Source organism: Aphelocoma coerulescens, chromosome 4 (genome assembly GCF_041296385.1).
Source record: "Aphelocoma coerulescens isolate FSJ_1873_10779 chromosome 4, UR_Acoe_1.0, whole genome shotgun sequence".
Lineage (NCBI taxonomy): Eukaryota > Metazoa > Chordata > Aves > Passeriformes > Corvidae > Aphelocoma > Aphelocoma coerulescens.
The window spans coordinates 21,475,231-21,492,678 of NC_091017.1; the positions used below are offsets into that span (position 1 = coordinate 21,475,231).

At 43.5% G+C, this 17,448-nt stretch overlaps 1 protein-coding gene across 6 annotated transcripts in view; it reads right to left on the minus strand.

Annotated features, from left to right (window-relative positions):
- FAM13A (family with sequence similarity 13 member A) overlaps nucleotides 1-17,448 on the minus strand; it is a 123,131-nt gene that overhangs the window by 44,659 nt on the left and 61,024 nt on the right. For 4 of the 6 annotated variants that reach the window (XM_069013035.1, XM_069013034.1, XM_069013037.1 and 1 more), the window contains one exon: nucleotides 5,172-5,213. The exons of 1 other annotated variant lie outside the window; for it this stretch is intronic. In XM_069013035.1, the coding sequence (XP_068869136.1) occupies nucleotides 5,172-5,213 (42 nt within the window). Of the gene's footprint in view, nucleotides 1-5,171; nucleotides 5,214-14,521; nucleotides 14,588-17,448 lie in introns of those variants that run through there. One more of the 6 variants, XM_069013039.1, reaches the window with a different exon arrangement.

Below are 17,448 nucleotides of genomic sequence, written 5' to 3' on the forward strand. Positions count from 1 at the left end.
CCAGTGCTGGTGTGACGGACATGAGTGTGTATCACATAACATAATCATGATTTGTGATGGAGCTCAGCATTCCTGTGGATCTTAAGACCTCTTATAGCATGTGCCATGGAGGAAGAAGTGTCCAGTGGGAAGGTGGTCAAGCAAGTTTCTGAGCAGGTGTGAAATCCAGAGCAAAGTTTTCCAGTTTCTTCAGATAACTGACCTGAGAACAAACAGCATAAAACATCTTACCCAATAAACCTCAGGCTAAGAATACCTGACCTGCATTATATAAAAACAGTTGTCTTAAATAAGAACTGTTAAAAGGAGAAACAGTCAGCTGTACTGAATAATGCCCACAGGAATACCTCTAGGAAAAGAAGCAGGCAAAACTGTCCAATGCCTTGCCCTGCACTCATGGGTATTTAATGCAATCCTTGGCACTGCTTGTGATGTCAGGTCTCATTGCAATTTCATTTTAATGCTCTGCACATTAACAAGGAAGCTCCACACTACAAAGCTTTTGCTTTTCTCCCCTGTAATATCAGTCTGGCTTATCTCAGGATGTACCCATCAGGGAGCTCCTCTGAAAGCATCTCATAACTAATGCCACATCTAATGCACACACCCCAGCATAAAGCATGCCTGAAGATTCCCTGCCTTCTGAAAACTCATTGCACACGTGGAGTGGAATTGTGCTTACAGGGAATTGCTGCTGCCAGATGCTGCTTCATTACCTGAAAGTGCCAAGTTTCTCAGTACTGATTACTCAATACAGCTGGCAGTCACAGTCTCACTGCAGAATTATGTACTATGCACTTTTTAACAATCTCAACTCCTTTCACCACAAGGTCTTGCTACAAAAGGTTTTGGAACGTAAACACCCTTCAGGCACGACTCCCTGAAACAACCACCTAGCAAGGCTTTTCTCTTCTTTTAACAGTATAGAAATCTTCTTGCCTGGTATTGAACACAGCTGAGCCAACAAATTATCTAATCAAGGACTACAGAGAGGGAGAGGACAACCCTGGTCAGCAGTAGGTGAATGCAATCAAATGCCAGATCTCTTAAATTGGTCAAGCTGGCCTCATCCTTATTATGCCCAATGAAAAAGGGCTCCAGCTACGAAATTAATAATTTTCTGCCCAAATCTATTCATAAACTATTTGTACACATTCTCTCTCACATCAGTATTGTTATTTAGGATACACATCCTTCCCCCTCTGTCTAAAACTCAGGGGGAATATGTGTACCCTGGTTCACTTCTTATGGTAACTAGGACCTCCATGCTCTTTTCTCCATGTTACAACAGTCTTCCCATTTCTTTAATCATCTTCACAAACCTAAAGCCATTGGAACACAAGTGACTTGAAACTGTGTAAGGTCTCACCTGTCTCTTTTACAAAGGTATCCATACTCCTTCTAAGTATACTGAAAATACTCCCTTTATATATCCACTGTCATGTGATTACTTCAACTGGAGTATTTTCATCCCATGCCTCCCTTTCATCCCTCCATGAACAAGTATGTTCACGTCCTTTTTTTTCCCCTGGCATTTCCAAATGTGAGGAACTCCCCTTTCATGGTAAAGATTTTCATTATTAGACCTGAGGTAAATTACTTTATTACTTATGTTATTATTTTTTATAGTATGTATCTTAAATTTGATGCTTATCTTTACAAATATATAAAAATATGTATATATGACAGTGAGATATTTATATATATATATATATATATATACACACACATCTTACTCTATATAATATCTCACTGACATTTATTTTCTCTCAGAGGACACCCCCAACCCTTTCACCCCTGCTATAAGCTCAATTAATGAACATGATTGGATTTTACTATGCTAGTGGCTATTAAGGAAAAAAGTTCATGACACTTAAGGAGCTCCAGCAGCAAACCCATTCCTCTCCTACCAGCAATACTTATAGGTCTCAGCCCCTCCCTACCCATTTTTAAGTTCTAGTACTCATGTCCACTTTTTCCATACAGATGGCACAATATAAAACATTTTGCTGACATCAGAGAGATTAGGTATACTCCTTCCTCTCTCTGGGAAGTCTTTTAAAAAATAATGTGGTTGTACCGGTGTTACTGGTACGCTTTTTACAAACCCCTGTCACATTTTGTCTCATTTACTGCTTACTCTTGTACTGTTAAAGACTGTTTATTTCCTTACAAAGTAGCAGTGGTGATAAAGTCTTGACTTTCCCAATATCTAAAGGAAAAAAAAAAACCAAACAACAAACCCCCAACCCTAAATCAGTGTCATTTTAAGAAACAGTGTATTTATTGGTGGCATTCTGACAGTTCTGACTTAAAAGTTAAGACCTTCAGCATTTGTCTTCTTGTTAAAAACAGCAACCAGGGAAATATCTCCATTGTTAGCTGACATGGTACAGCACTTAATAATCAAGTCTCTGATTTGATCCTACTAAAACTGATTTACAGAGGGTGTACTGGTTTTGGCTGGGGTAGAGTTGATTTTCTCCCCAAGGGCTGGTATCGGGCTGTGTTTTGGATTTGTGCTGAACACAGGGTTGATAACATAGAGATGTTTTTGTTATTGCTGAGCAGGGCTCACACAGAGCCAAGGCCTTTTCTGGTTTTTGTACTGGCAGGGAATTTGGGGGTGCATGGGAGGTTGGGAGGAGACACAGCCAGGCCAGGTGACCCAAACTGACCAAAGGGCTATTCCAGACCATAGGGCATCATGCTCAGTGTGTAGAGCAGGGGGAAGATGGAGGAAGGGGGAACATTTGGAGTGATGACATCTGTCTTCCCAAGCCACCATTACATGTAACAGGGCCCTGCTTTCTGGAGATGGCTGAACCTGCCTGCCCATGGGAAGCACTGAATTAATTCCTTGTTCTGCTTTGCTTGTGTGCATGGATCTTTCCTATTAACCTGTCTTTATCTCAACCCATGAGTTTTCCAGCTCTAACCATTCCAGTTCACTACCAAATCCCGCTGGTGGGGGAGTGAGAAAAGCAGCTGGTTGCTGGCTGGGGTTAAACCAAGACAGAGGGACACAATGTTCCTTCCGTCTGGCAAAGACAAGTATTATGCAGTGTTTGGAAGCTAAAGAGCTCTTGTTCCCACTTACTTAACTTGTTGTATAATTATCTGTATGGAACTACTGCATAAACACAGCAGTGACTGCTCTGTACCCAAACATTCATGATTTACTCGAAGGATTTCTTGAACAGTACTTCAAACTATGTAAGTGTGGCTGGTAGCAACAGAAATAGATTTGACCATCAGACAGCTAAAGCACACCGTCTCCCCTTCCTTGCCCATGGTGTGAAATGCTATTCCTACATATGTCATGCACAGCCTCTGGGGAAACAATCAGAACATTCAAAGTTACACAGAGAAAACTGGCCACCCACTCAAGTTCCCAGTTGTTGAAGCACCAGGAACTGCCCAGCCAGCACCAGCTCTCCTGCCAAATTAACTGCACTTGGCAACTGACCTCAGGAAGACACATTTCTGATGTGTTATAAACAGAAGCAAGACTTACAAGCTGTTCCCTTTATTTACAAGTAACTGTATCCCAGCAATGTTACAAAAGACAAGAGTTTGGCATGAAGCCTGTACCTCAAGGTGAGCTGCTCCCTTTACTCCTACCAGCCATTTCTACAATTCCCATCTATGTGTTTCTTCCTGACTGTTCCCTTCCTATCTGCAAGACAGATTCCCATGGAGATCCATCCCTTCATTTCAGTAGACACACTCATTCTCTGTTCTTCCCCCCAATACGCCTACATCTCTATTTAAGATGTTCAAACTTGCTCTCTTCCTCTCAGAAATGTCCTTTGGTATCAGTTTTCTTGCTCCCCACCTCTTTGGTGATCTTGAGAAGGTCAGCCAAAGAGAATCTCCTTCATGTATCATTTTTCTATAAATCCAGGAAAGGGCTTGGAAGGACAGTTTTGAGCAGTAAGACAGATGGAAATGTAATGAAAGCCTAAAATCATTTGAAGGTCACATTTAGCCAGAAAGAAAAACAAAGGGGCAGACGATTTTTAATGCAAAGACACAATGAAGAATTAAACTCGGGAAAATTTGAGACGAGGGAACGTATGCATGCAGCTACAAAATAATCTCCTGAAGGAAAAAGCAGAATCTCCTTGGACAATCCGGAGCTTTTGAGGCACAGACTGGGCAACATCTGCACAAATACATTACAGGGAGTGACGGTGCATCAACAGGAAGGCAGACAGGATCATGCAACCAGGCTAGTCCAGGAACAATTCCCTGACACACTTTCTGCACCGTATGCATTAACTGCACTCTTTCTGTGCTTCATGTTAGAAAAATTCTTTAAGAAAAAAACCAAGCTACAAAGATAAACAGGAATATATGCCAGAGATTAACACATTTAAGACATCACTGTAAGAATTCCAATTATCACTGTTCTCACATTAAACAAATAAAAAGAAATCCCAGGGGTGCTTTAACTCTGCAGAGATCAAAGAACCCAATTATAATATCTGGCCCTTCCTTCTCTGCAGCCCTTCATTGTTAATTGCTCTGGCTCCTGTTCTTCCACTAAGTAAAAATGAAAGCATTGGAACTGAGCCTGCTACTGAAGCAAGCAGAGCAAACTTTCACTGATGTCAACAGAATGAGACCCCTTTAAAAGCAGTGACTTTGCCCTCCAGTTGGCAAAACAAGAAACAATTTGTTCAAATGCAGCATGAGCACCATTCCCTCCAGTGAGGCTTGTTGGGTACTCAAGCACTCTTCTGCTTTTCTAGGCTGCAGCAGGGAAACAGTTGCTGGATGGGCTGCTGACTCACCATCTGGTTCCTGGTTTCTTTCTGAGCAGCACATGCTGCCAGTTCCTCAAATCCTGTAGCAAAAATCTCTCCTGTGCCTGCAGATAAGCTACTCAGGCGTCTAAGCTATGTAACAAACCAAAGGAAAGAGGAAATCCATGTCCATCTTGTAATAAAGACCTTAAACCCTGGGCCTCCTCTCTAAAGACAGAACAGCAACAGAGATGGTACCTACAAAGACTCATCCCACTTACTGCACAACAATTACAAATGTAAAATTAATCCTCACTTTGATCACAGTTTGTTCAGAGCCTCTGAACCCCTCCCCACATTTAATTCCAATAACAAGGCAGTCCCACACAGAAAAATAAATGAAAACAGTTGAGTAAATACCTCACATAGAAGGGTGACATGGGCCGCTCATCTTCTTGGGAGCTAAAAACAAAACATATTTTGTAAGTTAGTATGCAGCTCTGTCTTGTATTTGCAGCTCAAGATACTCTTAAAAAAGCAGAGATAATAAAAGTGATACTGCACCCGTTGCAGAGGTAACGCTTAAGTGTATTTTGTCCTCTAGCTGACGCATGGAAGAAAGCTTTAAGTTACTTTCCTTAAATCCTGGCAATCCAACTCGTTTCTCAATGTCCACAAATGTGGCGTAACAGATCTTCTGCTAGACAGCCAGGAGTCATTCTGACTCTGCAACAGTGCTAGGGCTATTCCCATAGCAACAATAAAGCATTTTGCCAGGAAAACCAAGAGAGTCCTTTGCTGTCTGCTGTTCCAGAATTAAACAATCTGCCTATTAAAGCCAAATTTGACAAAAACCACAAATGACATCTTGAGTAACCAAAGAAACGGCCATGGCCATAGGTGCATGCACGAGGCCACCTATTCCCCACTTTTATCGCTCCTGTGGAAAGTTTATCTGAATGAAATTTCTCTTGGTTTGAGACCAGGGACTGCCACTGGCTGGCATGGAGGTCTCATGACAAAATGTTTAGTTGTGTTTTAGCTGTGCACTGTCCTGGCCCCACCATAGCTACCTGGTTAGTGACTGACCAGCCCTGATCCAGCTCATTGTGCCTGTGCTGGCTCAAGGGTAAGAATGAGCTGGGACACAGAATCACACATTATCTCTTGAATTTTGAAGGATTTTATTTATTGGCTTATAAAAGCTGCTCTAAGCACTCAATAAAAGGGAAAGGAACATCTCTGTAGGATTTGCAGCTAGGAAATCAGGTACTCAAGGCACCTTCTGGAGCTTCCATTGGAGCCAGCATGAAGCTCCCTCAGCAAGATGAGCTGAAACTGGCCTGCAGCCAGGTAAGCACCCTGCCCTCACACTGTACAGAGCCAGAAGAAGATTTAACCATGGCTTATTTCCAACCCAGCCAATGTTATAACTGATGCACAAATATGAACACCAAATTCACTGAGGGGGCCAGAGCATGAGGGAGGAGGCAGGATACAAAGGAATCAAAAAGGCAGACAGACAGATAAGCAAGCCAGTGCTCCAGAGAAAAAATCACAGGGATTCGACCCCCCCCAACTAGAATATGGAAAGATTCATAATTAGACATCTATAGAAAAGACTTTAAAGCACATCCTGATTTGAAGGTAATACCAAATACCATGGACTGGAAGGAAGAGAAACTGCCTCTGAAATTGGTGTGGTCTGCCAAAACTTCATCACCTCTGTAAGGCAACAGCGACTGGACAGCTTTCAGCAGCTCCCCAAGAAGAATGGAGTACAGCTGCTACTGGGAACTTTGCTGCCACTTCTACAAGCCTGTCTTCAGTAGTCTGAACAAGCTGCAGTTCCCAGAGCTGCTGCTGCTGCCAGAGCCAAGCAGGACAAAGAGCAGTGCACAGTGGGAGGAGAGCGCCTGCCTGCGAACGGAGGCTAACAGCACCTGAAGTGTCCTTGTGAGAAACTGCTACAGCTTTGAGACTGCCTAGAAAAAGCTGATGGAAACACGGAAATGCCCATTACTGCCTTTCCCTGAAGACAACCTGCAACAAAGGCATGGGTAAGAACCTCTGCCAGGTAGGGCTCCCTCACCTCATGGCATGCAGTCTCCCAGCCTGCATGCATGCTATCACTTTATTTAGCACTTACAGAATATATACTTTTTTAAGTGTAAAGAAAGTACTTTAAATCACAAAGCTGCTGGTGAAGTTTTTTGTTATGTTCAGTTCACTGCATTAATAGCTGTACTTGTAATCTCAGTGCAAACAAGTCCAACTAGTGGACAGAAAACATGAAAAATCTTTTCTCACGTAAATCAAAGTTCACAGTGCCATCAAGATTTCTCTGCATCAGTGCAACTTCAAATGACAAAACCAAATGCTGCTTTATGTACAAGTGGCAGTTGCCAAAGCAACACCAAACATGCTTTCTTTTCATCATAAATGCCCCTCCTTATTGCAAGGTTTGTAATTAACTTCCAAATCAAAGAAGCACAATCATACTGAAAAAGTCCAAATAATCTTTTACATTTATGCTCCCAATACTTGTTTTGATAGAGCAGATGGAAAAGTAGTATTCAGCCAGGACTTTGAATCCTCTTGCATTTTCTTCCCTTTCTTCCACAGCAACTGCAACTGGATGCTTCTTAAGGTCAAGCAAGTTTTCTAATTGTACAAAAATTTATCCACCCATACAAAGGAACTGAGGGAAAACAAATATTTTAAGCCCATCAGCTGGGAATGGCAGAGAAAGAAGCTCTTACAGAAGTCAGAAACCAAATATCAGTTTCATTTAGATCACAAAAGGTCAAGATTTCACATGGTTGGTAATAACTGTAGCTGTGAAAAGCCTCTCTTACTCAATAGTGGTTCATACTTTTACACATGCAGCAAATGAGCAGTAGCTGAATCTGGGATGAAGACTTCCAAGCTAGCTAGTATGAAATCCAAACTTTTGAGAAAACCATAAAAATCTTCTAAATTTCTACCTTGCCCAGCAAAGAACTTATCCATTAGACAAACAGGCTTAGCAGTAAATTAAGTTTTGGGGATTTTTTGTTTGGTTGCGTTTTTTGTATCCTCAAAGTTTTCTCAAGCTTTACATATGCTTTATGTCCAGAAGGCACTAAAAGGATGAAATAACTTTAAAAAAAACCAGTTATTTATTCAACTATCACTGACTACCTGGTCAAGCAAGTGAGTGCAAAATACAGCAGTCTCTTTTTTCTCAGGTATATAAATAGCTCCCCTAAGTCAAGGGATTACACAGAAATTAATCATGTCCATGAAATACTTGGGAGATTACCTGACAACTTTCTTCTTGCTAAAAACCAAAACAAATACCAGCCAAACTAGAAAAAGTCCAACCAAAACCAACCAGAAAAGATACAGCAAATCAAACTTGTTCTGTTTATTTCAGAGGTAAAGAAGTAGCATTATGTATGTTTGTGAGCAGCACTGAGCTAATAAAAAGTATGTCAGACTGGAAGGAACACCAGTTTAGCCCACCAGTTAGTTTAGCACATCTTGGGATTTTCAAGCACATCCTTTCTGTCCCTGAAGAAGGAAATAGGAAAGCCTGGGTGAAGTCTAAATGTTAAACAATAAATTCCCGTTACAGAAGGAGAGTTATCCTTTTTTGCCTCCCTCTTTTGCAACAGGAATGTTACAGGCAACCATTCACCCCTGACATTCCTGAACAGGCACAGTCTTCCTTTTCTCTGACATCTCATAGAACCATAGAATCGTTGAGGGTGAAAAAGACCTCTCAGATCAAGTCCAACCTTTAAATCATCTCACCCTTCAGGCAGAATAAGGGAGCTGCTGAGCCTGTTGTAGAACACCCATTTAGATGGAAAATTGCCAATTTATTTACGAGCATAAGGAATACCCCTGACTCAACCCTCTCCTCGCCAGCCTGAGCTCGCTCCCACTGCAGGTCAGAGCGTGGCTCAGGGTCCTTCCTCCTTGTTTTACCTGCACTTAATTATCAGCAGTTCTTCTGTCTAAGCTTCCTGGCACTGGAACCTCCGTTACAAAGCTACTGCTGCTTTCCTACTCTGCAACTCTTTTCAAAACATAAATGGGACATTTAGTCTATGAAATTAAAAAAAAAAATACTCCAGATTTTAGCTTCAGGGTTCTTTTTGTGGGTTGGTTTTTTTTTTTTGGTTGTTGTTGTTTTGTTTCTTGGGGGTTTTTTGTGGGTTTTTTGATTGGGTTTTGTTTTTTTTTTACAATTACAAAAATGTACTTTGACTCATGGGTCAACATTTTGCACTGGAGATGAAGGGCCTAGACACTGTCAGGGTCTTGTTGCTCAGCCAAGGTCATGTTTTCCTAATGCCTTGCCATAGGCTCTGTTCGTTCTGACCTTAAATGTTAGATAAGGGAATGGCTTGCTTTCTATTCTACCACAGAAGTTCTTGACTTCAAAAGAAATTGAATTGGTTTTTAGTGAGAACACTTTTTTAATGCAAAGCAATAGCTGCTTTTATTTTTAATGCAATCAAACAAAAAGGCATTGAAAAATTCAGTGGCAGCAAACTACTAATGATATCAAAAGTTAATGCAGGTTTTGGAGGGAGGAGAAGGAAGGCTAAGCTTGGGCAGCTTCTTAAGACTTCAAACTTATCTCCCTCTTGTTTTCTTCTCATTATTCAGAACACTTATGCCTCCCTTGGATTAAAAGACATACAATTTTTGCAACTACACAGGATTTTAACAATATTGCTTATTTATTTATTATGCCATTCAACACCAACAACACTAAAAACAGCTTCAAGGAAACATTGATTTTGGGACCACAGTAGTGCTTTTTGCTGAAAATCTCATCTTATTCACAAATTTTTCAGCACTTCTTCACCCGCCCAAGTCATTTCCCCATAAAAGTTATTTCGATGTTGCAAAAAATGCAAGATTGAAACAGCTCATGAAAATTTATTGCATGCTTATTTTCTCAGTAGAGCTATTTACTCCTAGCTTGTGCTTCACAGCAGTGGGTAAAAGGCAATGTTTTCGCAAATGAGAAATAGCAGGCAACACAAGCTTTTGCCTTCAAATAAATCCTTCAAAATAAACTTCCTTCAAATAAATACTGAGGTACATTATGCAAAAGAAGAAAGAATAATACCATCCTTGATACAAGAGTAACCGTAAATTAAATCTAACATCATAACACTGTGGTGATACAATGGTCATCATTACAGTCAGGACCTACCATCAATCCTTGAGCAATGCCACCCTTGCTCTATATCCTTAAACAGAGGGGAAGGAGGGAATGCCATACATGCACTGTTTAAAAAACAAATGCTTAACAGCTATTTTCCTGTGAGAATTATTTCCATGCCAACATTTCATTTTCCCTGAAGAGCAACTTTAGTAAGTCAAAACCATTACATGTTGTTTCAGATATTTATATCCAGTCTTCACAATAGTTGTGCTTATACCCAACCACGCCTACCACTGAAACTTAAGTAAGCTACTCAGCAAATGAGCCACATGTCAAAATCCAAAGCTGACAACTCAGCTTCTGTATTCTGAACTCACCTATTCTGCAAAAATATCATACAATTGCAAAATATCTCCAATTACTTGAGTGGGGGTGAATTGCTGTTGGTTTAAATATTAAACTCCAAAAGATCCTACCATCTTCCCCAAAGCTGTTTCTTCAGCAGTGTTTTTCCTAAAGATCTCTCAACTAAATTACACTGCACAGGCATCTATCTATAAGCACAACTGCACAGGCTATGCGTGAGGTGGCACTGAGATTGAAGCATGCTACCTGAACAGGAAAAAACGTACACTGAAGGTGTTTTCACATCTCCTCCTACTTCAAAGCAACATCAGAGATCAGGGAGGTATAGGCTTTCCCATGGCAAGCTGAAATGAGCAGAACTTCTTGCTGATTAAGTGCCACTGAGTTATAAGCAGATTTTCCATTTATATTAACATAACTGAATATCCTGGAGCCCTTGACAGCATAATTTTGTATAATTATTTTCTGCTTACTATCCTCCTAGATTGCAAATATGTTTATCTTTTAGAAAATGACGTCAGTGTTAAATAGCTCACTTTTGTTGTTTCACTTCTTAAGCTAGTTGGGTCTTATTATGAAAGATGGGGCAGTCTTTCCTTTTACTTGTGGTTTGGCAGTAGTCCTCACTAGGGTAAAACTAGAAAATGGCTCAGCAAGAGGCAGAATGAAGGTACCAGCCAAAGTCTCACCTCTTCTCAGAATTTAACAGTGAAGTTGCATAACACAGAGATACCTGTTGCATTATAATGGTGAAGAACTGTTACTAGGTAACCAGTGATTTCAGTTACAGGATTGTTTGTTAAAAGCTTGCACACTTCAAATAAAGGTATCTGAGAGGCCAGTTTTTAGGTAAATATTCATATTTTCTTGCTTAATCAGGTGGACACCCCAGAGACAAACACCAAAGAAAATTTCCACACCAATTTCTTCTTTTAGTCAGAGCCTTCCATGCCCAGTGGTACTGAGGAAGAGTTTCCACAGGCTCCTGCACTCATGTCACAGCTGTGACAAGACAGGGTACCCAGCTGTAGGTCAAATCTGAGTTTGGAAGACAAAAAATTCACATAGCGTTTTCCAAAAAGCTATGACTTGAGGAAGAGGAGAACCACAGGCTTGAATTCCTCTTCATTCTTCCACCAGAAAAAAAACCCACCCAAACCCAAAGCAAACAAAGAAAAAATTAGATACAAGTTCTCTCCACTCTCAGAGAGCATACTTCAACTTCACATCCATATTCCAGAACATACCTCATAAGGGCTTGTCAAGTACTCCCAGCACTTTAGATAGAAAGCGATAGTGAAGTCCAAAAGATCAGACTTATTTACAGTACAACTTTACACAGACAAATGTTCACAAATGTGATAAAGAGAACACAGCAGCCACCCAAAAAAAAAAAAAAAAAAAAAAAAAAAAAAAAGGTGTGGTGGAATACAAATGATACAAATGGTGTTCCCATGCTAAACTGCTGGGTATTTGTGAAAGACCCCAAACAAACCAACCAGTAAGGTAGATCAAACAATCCTGATAACTGAAAGTGAGACTGCCCATGCAGACCACTGCTGCTGTACAGGTTAGAAACAAATCAGTCACATTCCCTGCTGCTATCATACACACTTGCTAAAAATATTTGTGATGGCTTCCCTCTTCCACTACCTTGACTTGTTAAGCAACTGAGGCCAGCGATCACAAACAAGGCCCAAGCATGTACCTGCCTTTCTTATCTCCTACAGAAACTGGTAGATATGATTGGCAAAGGCAGCCCTTTGGCTTTGCACAGCTGTTGTTAAATCTGCAATAGACTGAGCTGGAATACATGAATTCAAACATGCATTAACAGCATTAGTAACGCTCTAACTAGGAAGCTAGGATACCAAAGTAAGCTAATGCTGTTCTGAAAAGATGGCGGCCTAATGGCAGTAGAAGAGACAATTACTGGTGGATAAGCTGTTGGAAAATCAGTAATGCAATCCATGTGACATTCACCGGTGCCTTCTGCAGCACTTGGGCAATATAGTACCTACTGCAGTGAGGGTACAACACATTTGGCCTTCCACCTCTTCCCATGCAATGAAACATAACCCTGACATCCCCATTGTCACTCCTTCACAGCAGGCCACCATACCCCATCCCATGCCATTCCACAGACATCTATGTATAGAATGACACCATATAGTACATATGGCTCTGTGCAAGCACAGTATATGATTTTCTGGGAGACAGACTCACAGCTCACACATATCTTGATTGATACAGAGCCCTTCTCCCTCTCCCAAGTTTTACACACCGGCTACACATTTGTATTGCTTCAGCATAGAAGGGTTTCCACGGCAGGCACAGCATGGCCAGTCCTGTGGCCCCAAAGAGCACGGAGCGGGGCACCTCCAGAAGATGGGCAGGAGGGAGTTCACTCACCCAGGAAGGGAACCAAGTTTGGTTACTGCAGGCAGCTCGTTCCCTTTCTTGAGAGACAGATTCTTTCAGCTTGGTATGTGTCCTAAATCACAGCACCTGAAGTGTGCCCCATCTCTGATCTAAACCCAGTAACAGGAACCATACACTGCAATTTATCCATGCCCTCAGCTGGAACAGCAACATCAGCCTGTCCACCCCACAAGAATCACAGCGTGTTATCCACGCTGGTACTAGCCAATACTAGAGGTAAAACCTTTCCCAAAGCTGACAAAAAAATGCTCAAAGCCAGCAAAACTCTTCCCAAAGGGAGGAGACAACATTATACAGGGAAGAACAGGAAAATAAAGGTGCAACCTGGAGAATGCCACTGTTAAGGGATCTGGCAATCTGTGCCAAAGAAAATTAGATGCTAAAAAGTACAGTATACACAGACTAAAAATAGATCAAGGACATGGAAAAGGAGCCAGAATTTAGTGAATTATTGTAACTGAAAAACTAAAAACAATTCTGTACCATGCTTACAGCTTAATGGAGTTTGAAGAAAATTCCTCACTTTTGAAGTGCTGACTGCATCTCTAACTGATCGAGACTTAGTCCTTGCAACAACAACAAAGAATCTAATCAGAGCCAGCCTGTGAAACCTATCTTCCCCTGGGGTGAAGAGTCAAGAGCATAATAACAACCACTTGTTCCGACTGCTGGTAGGACAGTCAGATCCTTGGGAACATAGAAAGGTTAAAAATATTATGTGAGACTGGTCCTTCAAATAGAAATGATGCACCATGACCACTTCTTTAAGACATTCAAACCATATTTCTGTTTCTCTGCAGTCATCAACATGGAACCCCACAACTGCATTAGTGCCAAAGAGACTTTCTCCACACCTACCTGCAGAGGACCCTGCACTTTACCAAGACAGTAACAGCTTGGGCAGCAATTTTAGTTACTATTTTATGGCGTTCAAGGAAGCAGCAACTCTGCAGCTTCTGCTGAAACAGCACCACCACAGTGCTGAAATGGCACAGTAAATTTTCTATTTACTGTTTTATAGATTACAGAAAGATTGATATTCAGGCCATCCAAATACTACCAGAGGAGATAAGGATCGCTTAATTTTGAGAACTGAATGAGTAGTAAAAGTAAAAAAAAAAGAATTTGATGACCCAGTGAAAGGGATGTTTACACTCCTCCCCGCAGTGGGTCTGTGCCCTGCCATTTCAGCACCTTGACTGCAGCTGTCCCTGCCACAGTGTGGCGGGAGCACATGCCAGCACAGGTACTTGCTCACAGCTGGTGCTGAAGGGAGGTGTGCGTCGGCACCCTGGAAACACCCAGCCCTTTTCCTCCCCAAACTAAACCTGCCGCCCATGCTGCGGCAGGCTGGCTGTGTGAGCTGACAGCCGGAGGTGGTGGGCTGTGCGCAGGGGCAGCGCGGCCGCGCTCCCGCACCGCAGCACAGCCCCGCCGCGGGCAGCCGCCGGAGGGCTCGGGTTCGCCCGGGGGCACGGAGCCGGCGGAGCCCCAGCGCTGCCCGGGCTCCCGGTACACCTCAGAGCTTGCTCCCACCCCTCACAGAGAGCGCTGTGTGGATTTCGGGGCGCTACATCGAGCCCCCTCTCCGCCCCAGGAAGCCAGAGATCCCCTACCCCCGGAGACCCGCTAATACCCCGACTTGTTGCACTGCCCCGGTGCCGGGGCGGGAATCCCACTCCCGGGCGGGTATCCCCGCTTCCAGGCGGGGCCGGAGTCCCAGCTCCCCCGTGCCGGGCAGCCCGGCAGCAGCCCGCGCTGGATCCCGGGCCTGCCCCGGCCGGACACGTACCTCTGCAGGGGCATCACCTCGCACGCCATGCTGGCCATGGAGCCGCTGCCCGCCCGGCCGCCCGCCGCGCCTCCCGCCGCGCCCGCAGCGCCGCCAGCGCTTCGCCGCGGGGAGCGCCCGGCCCCGGGGAGGGGCGAAGCGGCCGCCGGGCCCGGGTTGGCGGCTGACGGCGGCCCGCCCCAGCGCCCAGAGCGCCGGCCCGGCCCCACAGCTGCGACACCCGCCCCAGCCCCTGTCCCTGTCCCTGTCCGCCCCACCGGGCTTGGCATGCACGGGTTAACCAAAAGCGGCTTCTGATGTCCACTTGCTTCTGGGCCTGCAAGAGATGCTACAAGCTGAGCTCTAATGCCTACAGGACACCTTTGAACAGAAAGACCCCCACAAGGTCTTCTGTATCCCTTTCAGTAACCCACCGCCCTTCTTCCTAAACTTGCTCAGGGTGCAATGTAGTGTCTCCCGAGCTCCCTGCCCACGGCCGCAGCGGCGCCGGCTCCGCTCCGGGAGGGGCAGGCGCGGTGCCCCGGGCAGGGCGTTCTCCCTGCACCCACACCCCGCACCGCTCCACGACACCTTCGCGGGGCTGCTCTGGCTCTGCCCTCACACCTTCACCGTGTCTAGTAGGGCTGGCACAACCTCTTAACTTGATCCCTTCCTGGTGCAGTAGATCCTACTGCGGTTTGAAAGGTTTGTGCTGTAGTTGGCCACCCAATTCTGGCCGACTGCAAAGAAAACTCTTCTTAATATTTGAACTGAAGAGACAACTGCAGAGCTGAACTCATGTTCCCAGTGGGCTATCCTCAAGCACTCCTGCTTCTACATCTGTGGCTACTGACCAAATACTGCTCTGAAAGAACAAATCACACCATTTTATTGGGTAGAAGTTTGGGGCTGGAAGAGCGGCAGCAAAAAAAACCCCACACAAGGGGCGTGCCACTTGCCAGGACACAGCAGCCTTGGAAAACGAACAGCACAAAACCACTAAGGTCTTGCACTGAAACATTTAATGGCTACTAAAGGAGCGTACCCAAGGTTTTACTTTTCACCTTCACGGCTCCTCTGCCCAGACGGCCTGAGGAATGGCTTTCCATTTCCCCCAACACTGGACAGAAACATTTCTGCTGCTGCCCTGCCTGTGAACGATGTTATCACACTGCATAGTTCGTGTGATGGGGAAGGGGATGATCCTAATCTGATAAAGGGGCCTAAGAGAATGGAACCTTTACACACTTTAGGTGGTACAAACATAATGGCACATATCAATCTCCAAAAATTCAAGTCAATATTTAGAAGTACCACCCGGTTCAACCCTAGTGAGGGCTACTGCTGACTTGGAAGAAAGCTGTAGCAGGAGCTTAGTACCTGTTTAAGACTTCCTTAGAGATGTAGGTCACACAAACTAGATATGAACCACATCACCTTTCTGGAGAAGCAGCCGACACTCTCAGGTTAGCAGAGGCTATCAGACATTTCGCAGGGATGCCCAACAGATCTGATCTTTTGTCAGCAGGAGGCAGGGGCGTTTTCTGTTGAAATCAAGAGCAGTGGGCAGCTGCAGCCTCACAAAGCACTGGCATGGAGTAGAGGCATGAGGGTCAATTGAGACATGGCTTCGCTTCAGTACCCTGAACTGTCTAATATCTGCTCCTGTCTTCTGGCTGGCTGGAAGAAGTGCATTAGTAATGCTTCTGCCCATTGCCTCAGCACAAGCCTGTTCTGCTGTGACAGTCACGCCAGGCACAGCACAGGGCCCCTTTTTAGGAAAGTCAGCAATGCTGATAAAGCACTCTGCCATCATGGATCTGGGCTGCCCTTATCTGTGGCAATTAAATGAGTATCTTGATGACTTCCTATTAAATTAAATGCACTATATGTACTCATAAGCAACTAAAACTATGAGAGAAAGATTTTACTCTGATACATAAAATTACTTCAGTATAAAACAAAAGCACCTTGTACCGTTTCACAATTCAACAATAAATCAAATTGCCTTTTCCTGGCCAGTCCTTTTTTATACACACACAATTATTCATAGTTTATTACACTTCTATAAACTGAGTGTTACCATCAGGATGCCATTAAAAAAAATTAATTTTCCACATTTAACTAAGGACCCATCCATGTGGGCAAGGAGTCAGGGTTCTCCAGAGCAGCTTGCTGTATAAACAGAAGTGGGATAACTCAAATAGCTGCTGTACTATGAATTTATACACTAGATGTTGTCATATCTTCCATGGGAATTGCTTGTATAAATAAGCTTAAAAGTACTAAGCTCCTTGACAAAGAATTCACTAACACAACAACGTGTAACAACCAGAAAGATTAATTTATGGATTAGCATCAATGAAGAAGGTTAGCTCGTGGCATCATGCTAAAATCAACCAGATGCCAACAGTAAAGTTGCAGGGCTCCCTGTGCCATCAACACCTCCAGATCCACCTTTTGTTTCTGTTCTCTTCTTTTGCTGTCTCCTCAATGGGTATCAGTTTTCTCCTTTGCATCCTCATATGTCTCTTTCAACATTGCCAAAACCATCACAACTAAGAAGTACAAGAGCTCATGTTTCCCTGCACCCACTGGCATGCAACTTCAACAACTGTTGAAAGAAAGGCGACCAAAATTGAAAAAATTCTCATTGGTTGTTGCTAGCCCTGCTGGTTTCCCGAAGTTTTAACTATTTTGAGAGCAGCTGCAGACACTGCAACAAAAGATTGTAACACTGGAGAAATGTCAGAGTGAAATTTCAGAAACTCTTTTCAGGGACTGTGGCCAGCCATTGGTAAGAGTGGTAGTACAGGATGAAGGTCACCTTAGTTCAGCTCACACAGTCTCAATGGACCTTTTGAATCTCTCAACTGCTAAACAAGAACACAAATCTTAATTCTTCACCTCCCCTGTTCATGGGCATGGACCACAAGTGATTTATTTGT